At 45.3% G+C, this 17,916-nt stretch overlaps 1 protein-coding gene across 18 annotated transcripts in view; it reads left to right on the forward strand.

Moving 5' to 3' along the window:
- The window catches only part of CACNA1G (calcium voltage-gated channel subunit alpha1 G), a 145,871-nt gene extending 135,857 nt beyond the window's left edge, over window positions 1-10,014 (forward strand). For 14 of the 18 annotated variants that reach the window (XM_027691374.1, XM_027691386.1, XM_027691391.1 and 11 more), the window contains 2 exons: window positions 1,624-1,793; window positions 5,462-10,014. In XM_027691374.1, the coding sequence (XP_027547175.1) occupies window positions 1,624-1,793; window positions 5,462-6,316 (1,025 nt within the window). In that variant the 3' untranslated portion in view covers window positions 6,317-10,014. The remainder of the gene's footprint in view (window positions 1-1,623; window positions 1,794-5,461) is intronic. The other 4 variants (XM_027691388.1, XM_027691389.1, XM_027691392.1 and 1 more) reach the window with 4 other exon arrangements.
- Window positions 10,015-17,916: the final 7,902 nt, after the last annotated feature.

Below are 17,916 nucleotides of genomic sequence, written 5' to 3' on the forward strand. Positions count from 1 at the left end.
TGCATAGTAATAAGAATTTGGATGAATAGCGACTGTTGAACGGCAGCAAAAAAAAAAAATGTGGGCACAAGGGAGGAAGATGAATCTGGAGTTGTGAGAAATCTCTGCCACAATACACAATTTTCAAGGTCAAGAGCTGTGCTTTGAAGCACCTGTTTGCACATAATGCAAACGGTGCCTCTGAAATCCTGGTCAAATCCCACTGAAATCAATAGCAAATCTCCCGTTACCTTCAGCTGAGCCAGAATTTATGGTTCTCTGTAACAGTCAAGAAATTCCTGACCGTACAAAAGAATCCCGTTTGCTACAGAGGGAGTTTCCAGTGCTTCATTTTTGACCCTTAATTGGGAGGTATTTGTCCTGTCTTGAACAAGAACAACGTCAACTCAACCAGAAAGTGGGTAATTTCCGAGTCCCTTCTTTTTCAAGATTTCACTTCCCAGTTCCAGCTTGGAAAACTGAATAGCCCCATCTGACAGCCCTGGCTGGGCAGGGCAGGCATTGCACCCTTGTAAATCCACAGGAAAAACTGTTCCAATGAGATGCGGGATTTTGGAAAGGTAAAGCTGATGTCTTATAACCACATTAAGCAATTAAACCTTCTGTGTTTTTCTCCTTCTGGTGAAATTCCAATTGTCTTAAGCGGGCCAAAGTGCTGGGAGGTGGGTAAGGTGCCCAAATTTTGACGTATGCATCATTGTCCTGTTCTGCCTACAATGTCACTTCTTTTCAGGGTGGGGAAAGTCACCCCCACCTGTTTACAGTTTGTAATATTATAAAGTGCTGTGAAGATAGCAAAAGGTGCCAGGCGCCTCTAATAAATCACCACAACTAAGCCATAATATTTCAAGCTGAGAAGGTTTTGTTGTCAGAAACACTGGCACTTGCAGGAGGTATTTGTTTGAATACTCCTTCGTAATGGGGCTGTTGTTCTGGGAAAGATTCCAGGACAAATGAGATTCTCTGGGATGCAGTCCAGGTTAAATGAATTGTTTTGAAAAATGTTGAGCCTGTGTGTGGGGGGAGCACGCAGAGTTTCAAACCTTTTAGAAGAAGTAGCCAGCAACCACAAAGGGTCAAGAAGAGGCTGGAGAGTATGTGTTTCCTTCTCCTGGGAGGCTTTGTAAAACCAGCCTTGAAAGCTGCCAGGTGCCGTTCCCTTTCACTTTGTTTCCAGTGTGCCTGCTGGTTTGGCGATCCCAGCAGTTGGTCTCCATGTAGGGTCAGGCATGGAGACACCTCCTAAAGCCTTTCAAAGTCAGATACTTGCGGAGCTCAGAGGTGAAGCTGCCTGCGAAGTTGTTGGCGCTAAAGCAGGGATGTAGGAATTGCCAGTTCAGATGAACTTCTAGTTCCTAATCTTCTGTTCTTAACGGGAGCTAGTCCCAGTTGTATCGGGGGGAAATGCCAAGAAAAATGAAATAATAGACAATTCTGGAGTAATTTATTGATAGGCGGGAGTTTTTTTCCCAGTCGTGGAGAGCCAGCTGCTGAATTCAGTGGTTTTGCTGTGCCTGTCTGATCCAAGGTGCAACAGAGCTGTTTTCTCAGGGAGGTCACTGAGGCTGAGACACAACCCCCAGATGAACATGTCCCATTTCTGTCTCTTCTCCCCCTCGCAAGGTTCAAAGGCATCGGTGCAGTCACAGCCGGCGGACACGAGCTCCCTCCTGCAGATTCCAAAAGACCATTTTCACCACATAAGAGCTTATGACCATTTGGTGGGGGAGAGCAAGCCCCAGGTTTCCCAGCAGGTGCACTCTCCTTCTGCTGAAAGGCTGCTCCGCAGGCAGGTAAGCAGACTCTTGATCATGAACCTGCTGAGGTTTTGTATTGGTGCATTTCCCTGTTAGCTGTGCTTTAAATTCAGGGAGGGATTCACAGAGAAACCTCGGGAGAACTGTAATTCTCCTACAGAAATAACAAAAAGGTTGATGGATTTTGATCTGAAAGCCATCCAGGAGTCTCCAAAGAATGTGTGTGATGAGTATCATCTCCTTTGGCAACATGCCTAAATGTTCTCCACATTGTTAGCACTTTATTTTTTTCAATCCTCTTCATAAATGCAGCCAAATGCTCCCCAGGGGCTCGTTGGGGTTGAGGAACTAATTCTTAACTGCTGTGATTTTTTCGGTGCTTGAAAGGACACAGGGACTGCAGGCTCCATCCCAGGCCACCCTCCCTCTGACTCCTCTGGTTTCTCAGGAAGGGAGAAGTGTTTAATGGAAACTGGTTATCTCATATGCAAAACCATCATAGAAAGCATACTGGCTTTACAGTGAGAATTGAAAATTAAAATCTTTTTCCATCCACTGTGAGCTTTTGAAAAGTTTGAGTATATGCAAAACAGAACACATTTTATTTTGCAACTGGTTTTATCTCTGGTTTTTGCCTGGAATTGATTTAAATCCTGATTCAATCAAAGATCTAAGAGATCTAATCAAAGATTCCAGTCTGGTTGATTGGAAGCATACGTTTAAATTTATCTTTTTTTAGTAAAATACTTAAACTTGTGCTTCACTCTCACATTTTTAAACATATTTCATTGATTGTGCAGCTGGACCGGGACCAGAAGCACGTCTGATTCAAAAACTCTGCTTTCTTCAGTAGTTTCATGCCTGATTTTACATACACAAAGTGGATCGGTTCTATTTTTTCAAAAGCAATTTCTTTCCTGCATGAAAATAGTCCCATTCCTTTCATCTTTTAATCAACATTGACAAATTAGACAGTTGATTCATTAAGCTCTAAAAATGAATGTGAAGTACCAAGGTTAACAATTACATTAGTCTGTAATACTAAATTGACATAAGAAATTCCTTGCATGTATTCATTTGCACTGGGCTGGCCAGCTACCCCAATCACCACTAATGGGGATACTAATTGATGTCATGATTCCAGTTCATAACCACTCTCTCTTGCTTTCTAATGAATAACAGACCCATCCTTTTGAACTGATCTAGCCAGAATAAATTACCATGTTGGCCATCTTCTCCAGTTTAATTTTGTTCATATCTTTGACGGCTTCTTTTTCTAAACCTTTTCATATGTTTAAGTTAATTTATTGTCTTCCCTCCTCTCCCTGCTCATGCAGTGACATGAGCATGGTCTTGGAGTGACAGTCCAGAGAGCAAAAAGCTTTGGGACAGTGAGCAGATGCCATCCATGGGCAGACCCATGAGGAGTTGCCTTGGGTTGCTCCTGAGCAGCAAGGAGCAATCAGTGTGGCTAATGGGAGCAGTAAGGCTGTTCCTGGTGATATTGCTTTTACTGTTAATTGCAATCTAGATGGCCAGCCACTGGGAAACTTAGTCCTTATAGAGGCAAAATTCCCTTTACAGCCCCAGCTCTTCTGCTTGCTCAGTTGCTCTCTGCTTGGCTCTTTTTATTGCCACCACTAATTTCTCACCAGCACATCAAATAGCCCAAACTAGCAAAGCATTTTAGTTTGCAGTACCCCTTTTTCCTTATTGTTACATATACTGCATGCAGTTCTGATTTGTTTTCTTTCTTTTCTTTCTTTCCCTTCCCCCCTTGTGCCCTCTCGTCTCCTAAATCTGTAATAGATAAATCTTGTCCACCACATACCTGGTCCGTGCACTTTCCCTGAGCATTAAAACCTGTGTGTTTAACCTCCCTTTCCCTCCAGAGTGCTGGAGAGCGAGCACAGTCCCCACAGTAACGTCCAGTTTAGACTCCGGAGTGTTTGACAATTAGCGATGCACTCGCAGATGAAGATGAGTGGATCGGATGCTTTGAGAGAACATTCCTGCTGAGGATTATGCTCCTTGGCAGTGCATTGCACAAAAGCTTTTCTCCAGAGGAATTCTACCTGAAGTTAAACCTATATTGATTTTGTAGTTCCAGGACTGTGTATCCAAGGTGTAGCCCATGCCAAGCTGTGGCTACTACGGGTGTACACCCCACTGGGATGGCAGAGGGTCCTTTTATTTTCAAACAAACCAGTAAAACATTTGTACAAACAGTTACTACTAACGACAACCACAGATGCCTGTATCATAGGCAAAGAAAGAGCTGGTGGTGGCTAATACTGTCGTGGTGTGCAACACAGGTTGGTGTGCAAGCAAAAGTAATGATAATAATTACTTTTTGCTTCTGTATTCAACTTTTGTGTGGTCTGTGTCTGTTCTCAAGATATGAACGTGATTTCTTCTCCCAAACACTCACTAAAGCTACTTGGTGCTGAGGAGACCAGAATAACTTCACTCTTGACTGATTAGTTGCTGTGAAATTTTAACTAGAAAGGATTCACCAACATTGGACAAAATTGTTTGCCGTATTAAATATTCTCTCAGCTCTCCCCGTTGACAAAGGGGATGTGCAGATGCAGCAATAGACTCTGGTGTTTCTGTGCACACATGAACACACTGCAGCTGACAAGAGCTTTGCTGAATAGAGATCATTTGGCTCAAACGATCCTTGCGGGACAATTTTTATATAAATTCTATGATCATTTTGGGGTGATTTGTCACAAAAGTATTCCTTAGTATGAGGAATTTCATCTACTTACAGTTTTTCTAAAGAACTGAGACCAGCTGTATGCATTTCCTCCAAATTTCTATGTGAAGTTTTTAATCTTTAAGATCATTTAAGAGTCTTCTCAAACCGAGACTCTGCCTTTAAGGGCCAGTTAATGTGGCTGATTTATAAAGCCTTTTGACAAGCAACGCAGTGCAGTGAAAAGACAAAGCCTTCAAAACATGCCCAAGGTTCTCTCTGCCAGCAGGCACTGATTCTGCATATGGCTCCAGACAGCCAAGGCAAAATGTGCCTTAGGAAGCTGAACTTAAACATCAGAATAAGTTGAAATATTTGCAGATTATTATTAGTCCAGCTTTGGACTCCAGCTTTTCCTGCTCCTGCCATAAGATGGTGCAGAGTCGTGGCTCCAGCAGGGACCAAAGCCAGGGACAGGCTGTCACCCTGGTGCTGGCACAGGGCGTGGTTGCTCTGGTGTGCTGGCTCTGGGGATCCTGTTCCATGCCCGCAGCATCACCTGAGCTAGAGAGGAGAATACACACAGGCTCACTTGCACATCTTCCCTCTCCTGCTCTCACCTGGGCTGCTAAAATTATCAAGGGCTTTGCTGTAGACCTTCATCCCTTTCATAACAAGAATATGTGTGAGTTTGGGTGGGGGCATTCTGGTTTTGCAGCCCTCCATCCTTAGAGGAGAAAGCTCAAGGTCAACCATTTACGAAGAGTGAAGGGCCAGATTCTGCTGTCACTTACACAGGGACAAACCCGCAGATCTCTGAAGATGGGAATTGGTAGAACCCACAACACAGGTCCTTGTAGGAGTCAGTGGGTCTGTGCTGAGGTATCTCAGCAGAGCTGAGTGCCCTGTAAATGCTGTATCTTGCCTGTACTAACCTTTGTTTGGTCTGTCTCTCTCATCTGGCAACTCCTCTCCTCCCCAATCCCTCTGCGCTCCGACACAGATGGCTATAAGGAATGACTCTCTGGATAGCAAGGAGAATCTCCACACTGAGGTGAGTGAACTCTCTGACCCAAATGTCCCTGCTGTGCCCAAGGAGGAGTCACCAGTGGCTCTGACGCCCTCAGAAGCAAATGAGTTGGCTGCATGGAGTCGGGTGAGCGTTCACACGCAGCAGCATTCCCACAATCAGTATAATATTTCAAAGCAGGCACCAGCATCCTGTGCTTGTGCAGACTCGTATCAGGAGACCCCTGGAGATTCAATGGACCAAGAAGTATCTGAAATAAACAGCTCCTCAGAGCCTTTCACTTCAGAAACTTGTACAGCCTCGAGTGCCTGTTCAGAGGGTCAGCCTCTCACTCCTAAGAGGAACGTAGGCAATACTGGCAGCGTGACACTGAAGGACCTGAAGAAGTACCACAGTGTAGACACCCAAGGTCTTCTAAAAAAACCGCCCTCTTGGTTAGATGATCAAAGGAGACATTCAATAGAAATTTGTTCCATGGAAAACAGCCCTCAGCACCATTCCACATCCAGCTCCTCTGGCTTCATAAGTCAGGTGGTCAGTGAAATGGAAGGCTTGCAAGGAACGCGGCAGAAGAAAAAACTGAGCCCTCCCTGTATATCTATAGATCCACCCGATGGGCAGAGTTTGGTACCTAGAGGACCTCACAGCATCTCACCTGCCAGCGGAGACGTTTGCTTGAGGCGGCGTGCTCCATCCTGTGAGTCCAAGGATTCGATGGATATAGGGGATTCGCTGCTTCCAGACAGTATGTCAACATCTCCTACCCCAAAGAAAGACTTGTTGACACTTCCTAGCTTTTCCTTTGATCAAACGGAAATGGACCCCTGAGTTACTTTTCTGTTGGTGCCAAATGTTTTCTTCCTTTCATGTAATAGAAAAAAAAAATTAAAAAACTCTGTACTCCTAAACGGCACTGGGTAAAAAATTTCCAAAGAAAGATTAAAGAACCAGCTGGTTAAAAGAGGGGTTAACCTATATCACGCTTACTTAAGCATATGTTCTGCTTAGGTAAAAGCAATACAATGTGCAGAATCTATATGTATATTATATTTTATTAAATTAATTGAATCTAGTATTGCGGGATGTAGTACATTTTGTGACTAAAGACATTTAATTTTCTTCTATTTTATGTATCTCAGAATATTTCTGAGATAAAGTTGGTTTTTATGAATATTTTAACCTAAAAAATATATATATTTAATCCCTTCTCTTTTTTTTTGTTTTGTTTTGTTTGGGTTTCATTTTGTTTTGCAAAGCACAAAATGTAGCCAATTAGTGCATTACAGAGGAAATGTATCCCACAGTCAGCAGTAAAAAAGGATTATTTAATGTAATTTATTTTTCCCCTTGGACTTCAATGATATTCTGGGAAAAAAGATTGTTTGGGTAGTATAGAAATGCAGTGGCAATTTTTTAACAAAATATTCCAATCTTGCATAAAATTGACATTCAGAGTGAAAGCAAGTGCTCAGACCCAGGAAGGTACAACATGCTGATAGATGTCTGAGGATGGTGAAGGCAGAACCATTTAACAGTACATGATATTGAATTATGAGAGGATGTTATGGATCATCCACTGGCAACTCACAAAATCATGTCAATGGTTCATTTTCATACGTGCCTAGGAAACAGGCAACAAAAGCCTGTGGTCACTTCCAGGATGTTTTTCCAGTGTCTCCAAGATGGACTGTTTATTTTGCTGAGTTTTACACCTCTGTTTGCAGTGGAGCTCCTCCTCTCTGCAGCGGGTGGAAAGGAGTGAGGCCAAGTTTAGGACTTGCAGTGGGTGTACTTGGTGCAGACGTGGCATAGCAGCGAGTTTAAGCACATGTTTAAAGTTAAGCTCTTGCCTAAAATGCCTTGAGGTTGACCGTATTTAAGTAATTCTTGAAAATTAAAATCGTGTGCTTATGTTCTATAGAATCAAGCCCTACTGCAAGTTTTTATAAAGATTACCTAGAATAAAGTCTGCAGGTACTGAAAGGGCTGCTGATTTTCAGTAAAATAGCCAGGTATTCTGCTATCCCTGCTAGAGTTAATTTACGTGACCCTGACTGTAATTTTATTTCCAGTCTATCAAAAGCCTTAAGCAGCAACATCATGATACAAAGTAGATAAAACCAGAATTCATGTCCTTACTTTATAACATGTCCTTGTCAATCATCTCAGTTATTACCTGTTTACTCCTGTGCTAATACCCTCTGCAAAAACCACTCTGTAAAACTGGACAGCACAGCCTGAAACCCACGAGAGGTTGGCCCCGTTCGACACCTCCCCCTCCTCACATGAGTGATGCAAACCAGACATTAACTCCACTCAACTTCCATGAAATCACATTAAGATGTAGGCTAAATTAGACTGTAGGCATGCTTTGAAGTGTGCCAATAGTAACAGGTTTGAAACTGCACCCATGGATAAGGCTTTGCTGGATCGTGTCTCTGAACCAGCACAGGAGGATTTGTGCTAATTCTGTCAGTCGGGAGTTTGTAAGTTTTTTTTGAGAACTACTGATCTTTTCAAATCACTACAACATGTTGATGTACAGCCTTTTATCCATTCAGAGATTAAACTGTCTCCACCACGTGTATCTGCATGAGCTTCAAGTGTACACACAAGGAGAAGATGCTGTTTCTACCCAACAGCCTATGTGAGGTCCTAAGCCCCTTTATTTTCACTTGAGGATGTTTACTCTTTAAACAATCGCTATTGATTTACATGTCTTGGAGAAATGTAAGGGCTTTCAGCAGGAAGTCAGGCAATCAGTGTATTTGAAGTAGAAGGATTAACATTCTGTACTATTTGCTGCAGTTAGATTAATTTTTGGCTGGGACATTTTTCCCCTCTTCAACACGGGCCCTTACAGGGGCAGCTCTCTTTGATATGCCAGCCCAAATTCAGAATTAAGCCCGTCTAAAGCAATGATTTCAAACAAACCTTTCATCAGTTCTTCCCCCAGATCATATTTAAGGAAATAATAAAATTACAGTGTATTAAGTCTGAGAAATATTCCTAATCCCTTTTTGGGTTTACGCTCATAATGAGCCGTAGCTTTTCCTTTCACATGTACTAAATAATTTGGGAAACCAGCTAGGGCACTAAAATTGCCAAGCCTGGTTCCTTCCTGATTAGGATTGTGTTCATATAGTTGGAATGATACTACTCTACAGATCCTTCCTTACAAAAAATCCACTGAACATTTTAGCGTGAAATCATGGCACAAAACAGTGATGTGATGTTAATCCAAATGCTCAACTCCAAATGTAACAGAAAGCCTAAAGGCTCTTCTATTTTCAATACTCGGGGTTTTACCCACTAACAAGGTTTGTGGAAGTAACAAAAAGTTTACATCATATGTGAATATTCAGTAAAGACTAGCCAATAAAAGATACTCTATGGTGATGCATTCAGGAAAAGAAATCCATGTAAAATAGATTGTTTTCTAAACCAGATAAGTTTTTTCTAGATGCCCTTTTGAAAGACAAATACAAATGTACTGCAGCGTGTGCAATAATCTTAAAATAATTTTAAATACCTTTGGGGGGGTTTTATAGAATTTGACTTTTTTAAACAAAATGTACAAAATCCACAGGAATTCTGTAGAATGGTTATGTTGATAGAATTTTTTATATTTTTGTAGAAATCTATAGAGAAATTGTTAAAAGTCTGCATAGCATCTTGGCAACAGAAGCAGCTCTTATCTACAAGTTTCTTTTCATAACCTGGAGCCAGACCTACTGTATTATGACATGTAGAGCCTAGTTTTAGAGCCTGCATCCAGGTCGTGTTCAGAAGTAAGCAGCTAAAGCTCAAGTTCTACGATATTGCAGTGCTATTACTGTTTGAGAACTGTACCCACACAGAACACCCACCCCCAAAACCCAGCCCCTGTCGATGGTGAAGTAGTCGCATGGCTATCCAGCTCATTCAAGCACACCAGCACTTTACTACTGTGGATTTACTGTATACAGGTAGGAGGAGAATATTTTGCTATTGCCAGTCTGACACACGGGGAAAAAGAGATGGCAGACGTCTGGGAAAATGTAAATTCCATTCTTGCAGCCCCTCGTGCATAGAACTGATTTTTCATAACTTGGTTACAGGCTGTTTGTACTGTAGATATTTTGGAGGAGGGCAGAGAAAACACTGTTTTTGACTTCTGTGGATTGCACTCAGCACCAGGTGTGTTCAAGGAGGAAAAAAAAACCAACAAGAGAAAACAACAAAAATAAAAAGAAAACAAAAGTGTTACCATTGTAAATTAGGCTATGCCCCAGTCTCCCCTTTTCTGCCCCTTTGGCTATAATAACCCATGTACACTATTACACGAGGTGACTAGAGTAGGCACAGTACCATTGCAATGTCCGTAACAACCTAGTATATATGATAGAACTTTGTATTTAATAGTTAATATATTGTTATACTGTATCAGGTATATAGGCCAAAACAAGGTCTTTTGGTCAGGGCAACAAAAGGTGGTATTCATGGGGGAAAATTGGGTTAAAATGTTCCTTTTTAAAAAAAAAAAAGAAGAAAAAAAGACAAAAAATGAGTGTAAATCTTTACAAATGACAAAAACAAATGTGTCCTATTAAAAGCTTTTGAAAAGAAAAACAACTGTGCATTTTCCCTTTTTTTTTGTTGCTGCTGCTGATAATCTGTATCATTCCAAGTGGTCAAGTCTTTGGTCATGTTTTAATTGAGAACAGTTGGGGTAGGTATCGGGTAGCAGCAGTGGCCGGGAGGTTGAAAGGAAGATTGTGAAACGTTGGGTCTTTGTGAAGCAATTCAGTCTGACACTGAGAGTGAATCTGGCCCCGCAATGCATCGCCCAGGGTGTGCTGTGGGACCTGGGAGACCATGGGCTGTGCTCCTGTGGGTTGCACTGTGCTGGCAGGGAACAGCTCAGGAAGATGCTTAGGGATGCAGGGACTGCAACGAGGAGAGCTGCAGCCAGTGGGGAGAAAGGCAGGAGAAGGGGCAGATTTGATCTGTCCATGAAAACGCGTTGCTGTGAAGAGGAAAATGCTGGGCTTTTCCAGGCGTTCACAACTTTGGGATTTCCAGCCTGAAGTCCAGCAGCCTCTCCCCCATGACTCCTGCAGTCATTTAACTCCTTGCAAAGCAGGAGTTGGTGGGGATGGCTCTGCCCTGGGGGCTGAAGGGCAGCAGGGACTCAGAGCCCAGGTGCTGCTTTGGTACCATCATAAGCATTTCATGGAATCACAGAATGGTTTGGGTTGGGAGGGACCTTAAAGACCATCTTGTTCTAACCCCTTGTTGTGGGCAGGGACACCTTTCACTCGATCAGGTTGCTCAGAGCCCCACCCAGGGCAGGCTGGATGGGGCATCCACAACTTCTCTGTGCAACCTGTGCCAGGGCCTCACCACCCTCACACAGAGAAATTTCTCCCTGCTACCTAACCTAAATCTACCCTCCTTCTGTTCAAAGCCATTCTCCCTTGACCTGTCACTACATGCCTTCATTAAAAGGCTCTTCAGGGGTCTTTAGGGAATGAATTATGTAGCTCCTAACATGAAATCTCCTCTCCCCTGGGAAGCAGCCTCTGGAGGGAGGAACCAGGCACTGGGCACTCTGCAGTCCTGTTCCTCTATGGCTGGAATGACCTAATTTCTCTGCAACATGAGGGACCCTAAATTGATACCCAGTGCAGTTATGTTGTCTAGAGGATGCTTTGATAAAGTCAGGAGAAAAGAGCAGGAAGGATATTAGTCCTTAAACAGAGAGCAAATCCACGCAGAGCAGGACTCCAGGTGAGCTCTGGGATGTGTCTGTGTTGTCCAGGCTGCAGGGCCAACTCCACCAGGCTGGAACCACTGAAATGCCTTCCCACCCCTCCGAGGCTGGAGGATCCCCAGGGTATTAAGATAAGCCAGGCTGAGCCAAGGAAGCAGAGCAGCTCACAGGTTCCAGCACTTCACACCTCTCTGCTCACAGGTGAGTTCAGTTCCTCACAGGCCACAGCAAATCATTTCTAACAGTGAATTTCAGAGAATCTTGGGAGAGGGTTTTTTTCCGTGCTCTGTTTTGTGGATGTTTCTGTATGAAGCTCTCCTGCTGAGTTTTGATGTGGTTTTTTGAAGGCTCCAACCCAGGCTGGCTGTTTGTGGATGCGTTTTCAACTTCCCAAACTCAGGCGTGGCACTTAGTTACTCTGTTTCGTAAGTAATTGGGATGCCACAGGGAACCAGGCTGTTTTCTGTGTAATGGTACCTGTGTCTAGGGAAGCAGCACTTTAAATTTAATTTGTTTCTGGCTTAGTTGAGACAGTTAGATGAACACAGCTAACTGTCCTGCTTTAGGAGAACAGTGTCCCATTGGAAAAGCTGTGTGCACAGCACATCCCTCGGCCAGAGCTCTGCTAAACCCTGCAAGATGGGAAACAGAAAAGGCCTATTTGTGCCTTCTGTATTTCAGGTGTTCCAGAGGTACGAACTGTGACACAGCAACATGTCTTAGATATGACCTATACCAGAATCCCCAAAAACAAGGTAGGAAAAAGCAATTTAAACACATGTGCCTGGCTCTCTTTACGGCCACCAGCACCGTGTTAGGGACCCACTGCCACCAGCTGACAGGAGTGAGGATCCCGCAGATTAAAGGGTTAAGGCCGGGGAAGCTTTGGAGGGTCCGTGACCAACATCCCGGGGGTGTGGGGGGTCCGTGGGCCGCCGTGTCCCGCGGCCTCGGCGGCGGCGCCGGGAGCGCCCCGAGCGCGGCGTTCTGCTTCCACCTAGTGGGCGTGGGGCGAGGGGGTCTGGCGGGCTGCCCCCCGTTACCGGGGGCTGTGACCCCCTGGGACCGGGGAGATGGGTCAGCAGGACCCCGCGGTGCGCTGTGTTCCCTGCCCGATGGGGCAGAAACAGTGCAGGACTGGCGAGGGGCAGGGAGGGCAGTGCCTGTGTTTAGGATAACAGAATCGTTTAGGTTGGAAAAGCCCTTTAACACCACCGAGGGAACCCAGCACTGCCACGGCCACCACTGAACCATGTACCCAAGTGCCACATCTACATGTCTTTCACGTATTTCCAGGGATGGTGACTCCACCTCTTCTCCCAGGCAACCAGTGACAGGACGAGAGGACATGGTCATAAGCTGCACCAGGGGAGGTTTAGGTTGAACATTAGGAAGAATTTCTTCACAGAAAGGGTGATTACACTTTAGAATGGGCTGTCCAGAGAGACGGTGGAGTCCCCGTCCCTGGAGATGTTCAAGGAAAGCCTGGACATGGCACTCAGTGCCCTGGTCTATTGACAAGGTGGTGTTGGGTCATAGGTTGGTCTCAATGATCTCAGAGGTGTTTTCCAACCTAATTGTTTCTGTAATTCCACCACTTCCCTGGGCAGCCTGTTCCAATGCCTGACGACCCTTTCAGTGAAGATGTTTTACCTAATCTCCAATTTAAACCTCCTTGGCACAACTTGAGGTCATTTTCTCTCATTCTATTGCTTGTTACCGTGGAGAAGAGACCAACCCTCACCTGGCTCCAATCTCCTTTCAAGTAATTGGAGAGAGTGAAAAAGTCCCCCCTGAGCCTCCTTTTTCTCCAGGCTGAGCCCCCCAGCTCCCCCTGTGGCTCTCATCAGACTTGTCTTTAGACCCTTCCCCAGCTCTGCTGTCCTTCTCTGGACACCCTCCAGCACCTCGAGCTCTTTCTTGTGGTGAGGGGCACAAAACTGAACCCAGGATTTGAGGTGCTGCCTCATCAGTGCTCAGTACAGGGAGGCAGTGACTGACCTCATCCTGCTGGCCACACTATTGCTGGTACAAGCCAGGATGCCTTTGGCCTTCTTGGCTAAATAATTTCTACTTCAGTGGGGATTTTCAGCCACTGAATTTATAGAAATTGCTACTAAGGGAGGAAAGAGGAAGGACTTCTCCCAGATCCAGGCTCACTGTGGCAGAGCCCCCTGTGCTCGGTGCTGTGGGAGCTGCTCAAAGCCAGCCCACCCCTCACGCCCACTGTCAGTGCTGCTCCCTGGCTTTGGGACTGGTGCCTGTGCAAAACCCAGGGAGACAACGATCCATCCAGGGACAGTCTGGGAGGCACCTGAGAGGTGTCTTTGTCCCTGCACATCCTTATGCCTCTTTTCAAACACATGTACAGCACAGCCCCTCTGTGCCGTCCCTGCCCGTCCCGCGCGGGCTGTGCCATCACAGCAGCTCTGACACATCCACACTCTGTGAGCTCGGCCCAGCGTGGGAGGAGGAGCAGGATCGAGCCAGCCTTGTGCCATCTTACACGGCTTATGGGGAGGTGCAGAGGTTGGGTGTTCACTGTGTGCCTGTCACTAGATGGCATTGCCATGAAGTGGTTCAGCTGGGAGATTTGTGAGCATGAGCTCAGGCTGCACCTGAGGTCCCCAAAACCTGCTGTTCCTGTTTGCTTTGGCGTGGTCACCAGCGAAAGCCTCACCGGCATTTTCACGTTTCAGGGTGATTGGACCTCAAGTTGATTTTTACTTGTTGAATTCAGTACTCCAGATATGTTTACAACACACTATTATAATCCTGCAGCATTCTCTGGCATTTTCTGTTATTGTTTGAGTCCCTGGATGATAAAATTGGCAAGCTTTCAGAGCTCCTGAATAGATCATCTTTCCATATCTATTTAATACTCTAAATAATGCAGCCAAAGACCCCTGCAGCTCCAGCTGGGAAATGGAAAGGATGGTTAAACCACTTAATTACTTACTGTGCTAACAGTTATTTTACGGAAACCGAAAGCAGAATCCAGCTGTTTTGGGGGAAATCAGGAAGAAGTTAATATTGTCATCATTCTGCAACAAAAATACATTGAAGTGGACAGCACATACTGTGCTGACACCTGCAAAGGAGGCACAGAACTGCTCTGCCACATGCCACCAGCTCAGAGTGGCCAAGGGTGACAAGTCCACGTTTGTTCAAATGAAGCAGCACCTGGTGTTTGGATTCCTTCAACCACTCAGCCCATTTTGCGGTGAAATCCCGAGCAGCTTCAGCCCATTAAAAGCAGGAGGAGTTTGTGGGGTGGACAGGTTGGCAGGGGCAGAGGATAAGCCATGACAATTGTGTCAGGGGCTGAACTGGGATAGTTTGAGTCTTAGCTCCAGAAGGCCTAAGTGCCACGTGCTGCTTGGCTGGGGCTGTTTGTCCATCACTCTGAGCTCCTTCTGCAGCCAAGTCACCCACAAGCTGGGGTGTGTTACACCTGCTATGGCCTCTGCCAACTTCTGCCGGCACCTGAGAGCATTTGTGGAATTTTCTAGCAGGTGAGAGAGACGCCCAGTGAATTAAGAGTTCAGCTGCTCAGGGCTGGAGCAGCTCCAGGATCACTTTGGGGTCATCTAAGCAGTTCTCAGCATGTTTAGATTCTTCTCCTGCTCATTGCTCTCAGCAGGAGCACTCATGGAACAGGGGAAGCTGGTATTACACAGTGTCCTGGAGGACTCATATCAACACTATTTTCTTCTTTCGCAGAGACCTGATGCACTAAGTGGACCCCACAGTATGAATGACCTTACAGTGCAGCTCCAGGCCAAAGGCAGTGTGGTCCCAGCCTCCCTGTGCTGGCTTCCCAGGGAGCTGCTGCCCCTGTTCTTTCTCCCAGGGACTCTTGCCTTCCACTCCTTCCCTACAAAGCCACGTAGCTGGTATATGCCCGAAAGCAGAGCTGTGAGTAAAAACTGAGGCTGTGAATTCCCAGCCCACTCCCTCATCTGTTTTGTCATGGGACTTCTAAACTGCTCATTGCACTTTCCGGAAATTAGGAAATTAAATCCTTTCCTGCAAGAAGGGAGATGCACATATTTGCAGCAGCATTGACTGTTTGAGAAGGAGAAACCCCAAGTCTGCTGCTACTCATGCAGTGTTGACTCTAAGCAGAGTTTGTTACAAGTTCCCATCTTATGTGTGTTAAAACAAGGTGTCAGCCCCTTTTTTATGAAGTAAATGTGTAGGGCCTTGCTGTGAATGCAGCCTCTTTGGCAGCCTCTTTTTCTTACCATCTGTAAAATGTGACACCTCTGTGGGTCTTGGAAAGGAAGCTGAGCCTCTGCTGTTCCAAGCAGAGAAAGAAGGTGATATTTATAGTCAACTAACCATAAAACTGTGACTTCCAGAGCTGAACGTGCTCAAGCCATCCCCAAACCCTCAACTCTGAATGTGCTTCTTTATACAGGTCTCTCTGGGAGTCGGCCACACTCCATCCTGCTGTTAGTGCTTTGCAAATCAGCCTGAGGTGAGATATGAAAAGCATCCTGCCTCCTACCTGGCACCGTGCTTACCCAAACAGCTTCTCCCTCACGTTACCTCCTGTCCTGCCCCAGTCAATAGCTCCAGTTGATAGCCAGCCTCTGCTGCATGGCCTGGGTGTGCCCCTGAGGTGCTTCCTGATTGCACTGGCCTGACCTCTCTATGTGTTAGCAGGTGAAAAGTCTCTTACTGTGCAGCTGGCATGAAAAAGAAGATTTAAATACATTATTGCTGAATGAATCCAGATCAGATCTCGCCACTCCCCAGAATAAAGAATAAATGTCCGGTGAGAGGTGAGTTCATGACCTCCCTGACATTTTCACCAAAGGTGCCATTTCATTTTCCTGCAGAGCCAGCCTGAGTTTGGGGGAACATCACAAGGGTAATGATATGTTCTAGGTACCTCCATCTCCCTTCCCATCATTAAAGGAAGCAGGACCATCCTGAGCTGCCTGAGATAGTGCTTCAGGCTCTGCTTTGCACCAGTTTCAGCAGAATCCTTTACCATGGCCCTTCCCAGGAGCTTTTAAGCTTCCCCCTCCATCTTGTCTGAGACATTAATATTTCCTTAATTCCTGCCCTTGATTTTTCCCTCTCTGCTTGTCTGTTTTGCCAGACAGCACCTGTAAGTCAGTAATTACAATGCAAAGCCAGTGCAAGTTGCAGTGTCTGCTCTGAGGTCCATGCAGGGCTGCCTGGTGGCTCTCCTCAAGCTCAGGGGGAGGACATGCAGGAGGAGCTGGTATCCCACTTAACACCCACTCATCACTACCATCCCTGTTTAATGGCATGAGCTGCTAATGAAGGCAGAAGCTGCCCGTCATTAATTAGCAATATGAAGCAAGAGGCAGAATTATTTAGGGCTCCCTACTCTTTAGAGTCTTGTGAAACCAAGGGAAATACCCTAATACAGGACCTTCCTCTATGGATATGGTGTAAAAGCCATAAGGTGCCACAGAACCACCAAAGTCAATAATTTAATCAGGGATTAATTCACATGTCAATGGAACTGTGCAGAACACTGATAAAATAAACCTCTCCCCTCCTGTACACAAGGATTACAGTAGCTGTTTGTGAGGTAGCTCTGTACCTGGGACATCTTACAGTGTCAGAGTTGGTCTTATTTTTGGGCACATTCTCAAACTGCACCAAGTCCTGCTCCTCGGTGCAAGAACAGTGGTGCATGTTCATGTGTCAAGAGCTATTAAATTCTCAGCATTTCTCTTGGAGCAGCTGCTCTCACAGTTAATTGCAGAAGAGCATATTTAAAGAGCCATAAAGGAATAACTCTCAGCTATTACTGAGTTTTATTAAAACTTTATTGCGGTGCAATTCCACAGAACAAAAGTTTCACTGTAAGACTTGCAAAGCCAACCCATGATTTCCTCTGAAGATCTTGTTCACCCAGTTGGCAAGTGCTTCTCTGGTATTTCCTTGAGAGGGTTGCAATGTGATTGTGTTGATTAGCCTGGACCAGTCTGAGACTTCAGACCTTGTAGGCAATACCTGAGAACCTTATCTTGGGCAAGATTTTATCTTCCCACACTAGTGAGAATGGTGTAGCTTTAGCCAGACTACAGTAAATGTCTCAGCAGTGTTCATGGGAAGACCGTGGATTCCTCTGGTAATACTCTGAGTGGGAAACAGGCCCAGCATCTTCATAAAAGGTTAGCAGAGTATTTTTTCTTTTGGGATGACATATTTTTGGGACACAGCAGTAACTGTGCTTCTCTGAGGCACTGGCGCAGGTTGCCCAGAGAAGCTGTGGATGCCCCATCCCTGGAAGTGTTCAAAGCTGGGTTGGATGGGGCCCTGAGCAACCTCATCAAGTGGGTGGCATCCCTGCCAATGGCAGGAGGTTGGAACTAGATGATTTTTAAAGTCCCTTCTAACCCAAACCATTCTATGGTTTTATGATTCTGTGATCTCTCTTCTTCCATTCTGGTGAACATTTTTGACAACACCCTTCTACCTGATGATTCCTCACCTTTCAGCAAGGAAGGAAACTCAAACTCTTAAAATACTGAAGCTGATTTATGGCAGCAGGGTGCTTTGCGTGAGATGATGTTAATCGAACATGCTGCAGCAAGTGGGTGGACAAACAGCAGGTGCTGGAAGATCAATAATGCTGTAGAAGTCCTGACGAAGAGGAAAGCAAACAGTGTTTCTGCATCAC

This window comes from Neopelma chrysocephalum, unplaced genomic scaffold (genome assembly GCF_003984885.1).
Source record: "Neopelma chrysocephalum unplaced genomic scaffold, ASM398488v2 Primary Assembly neopelma1_84, whole genome shotgun sequence".
Lineage (NCBI taxonomy): Eukaryota > Metazoa > Chordata > Aves > Passeriformes > Pipridae > Neopelma > Neopelma chrysocephalum.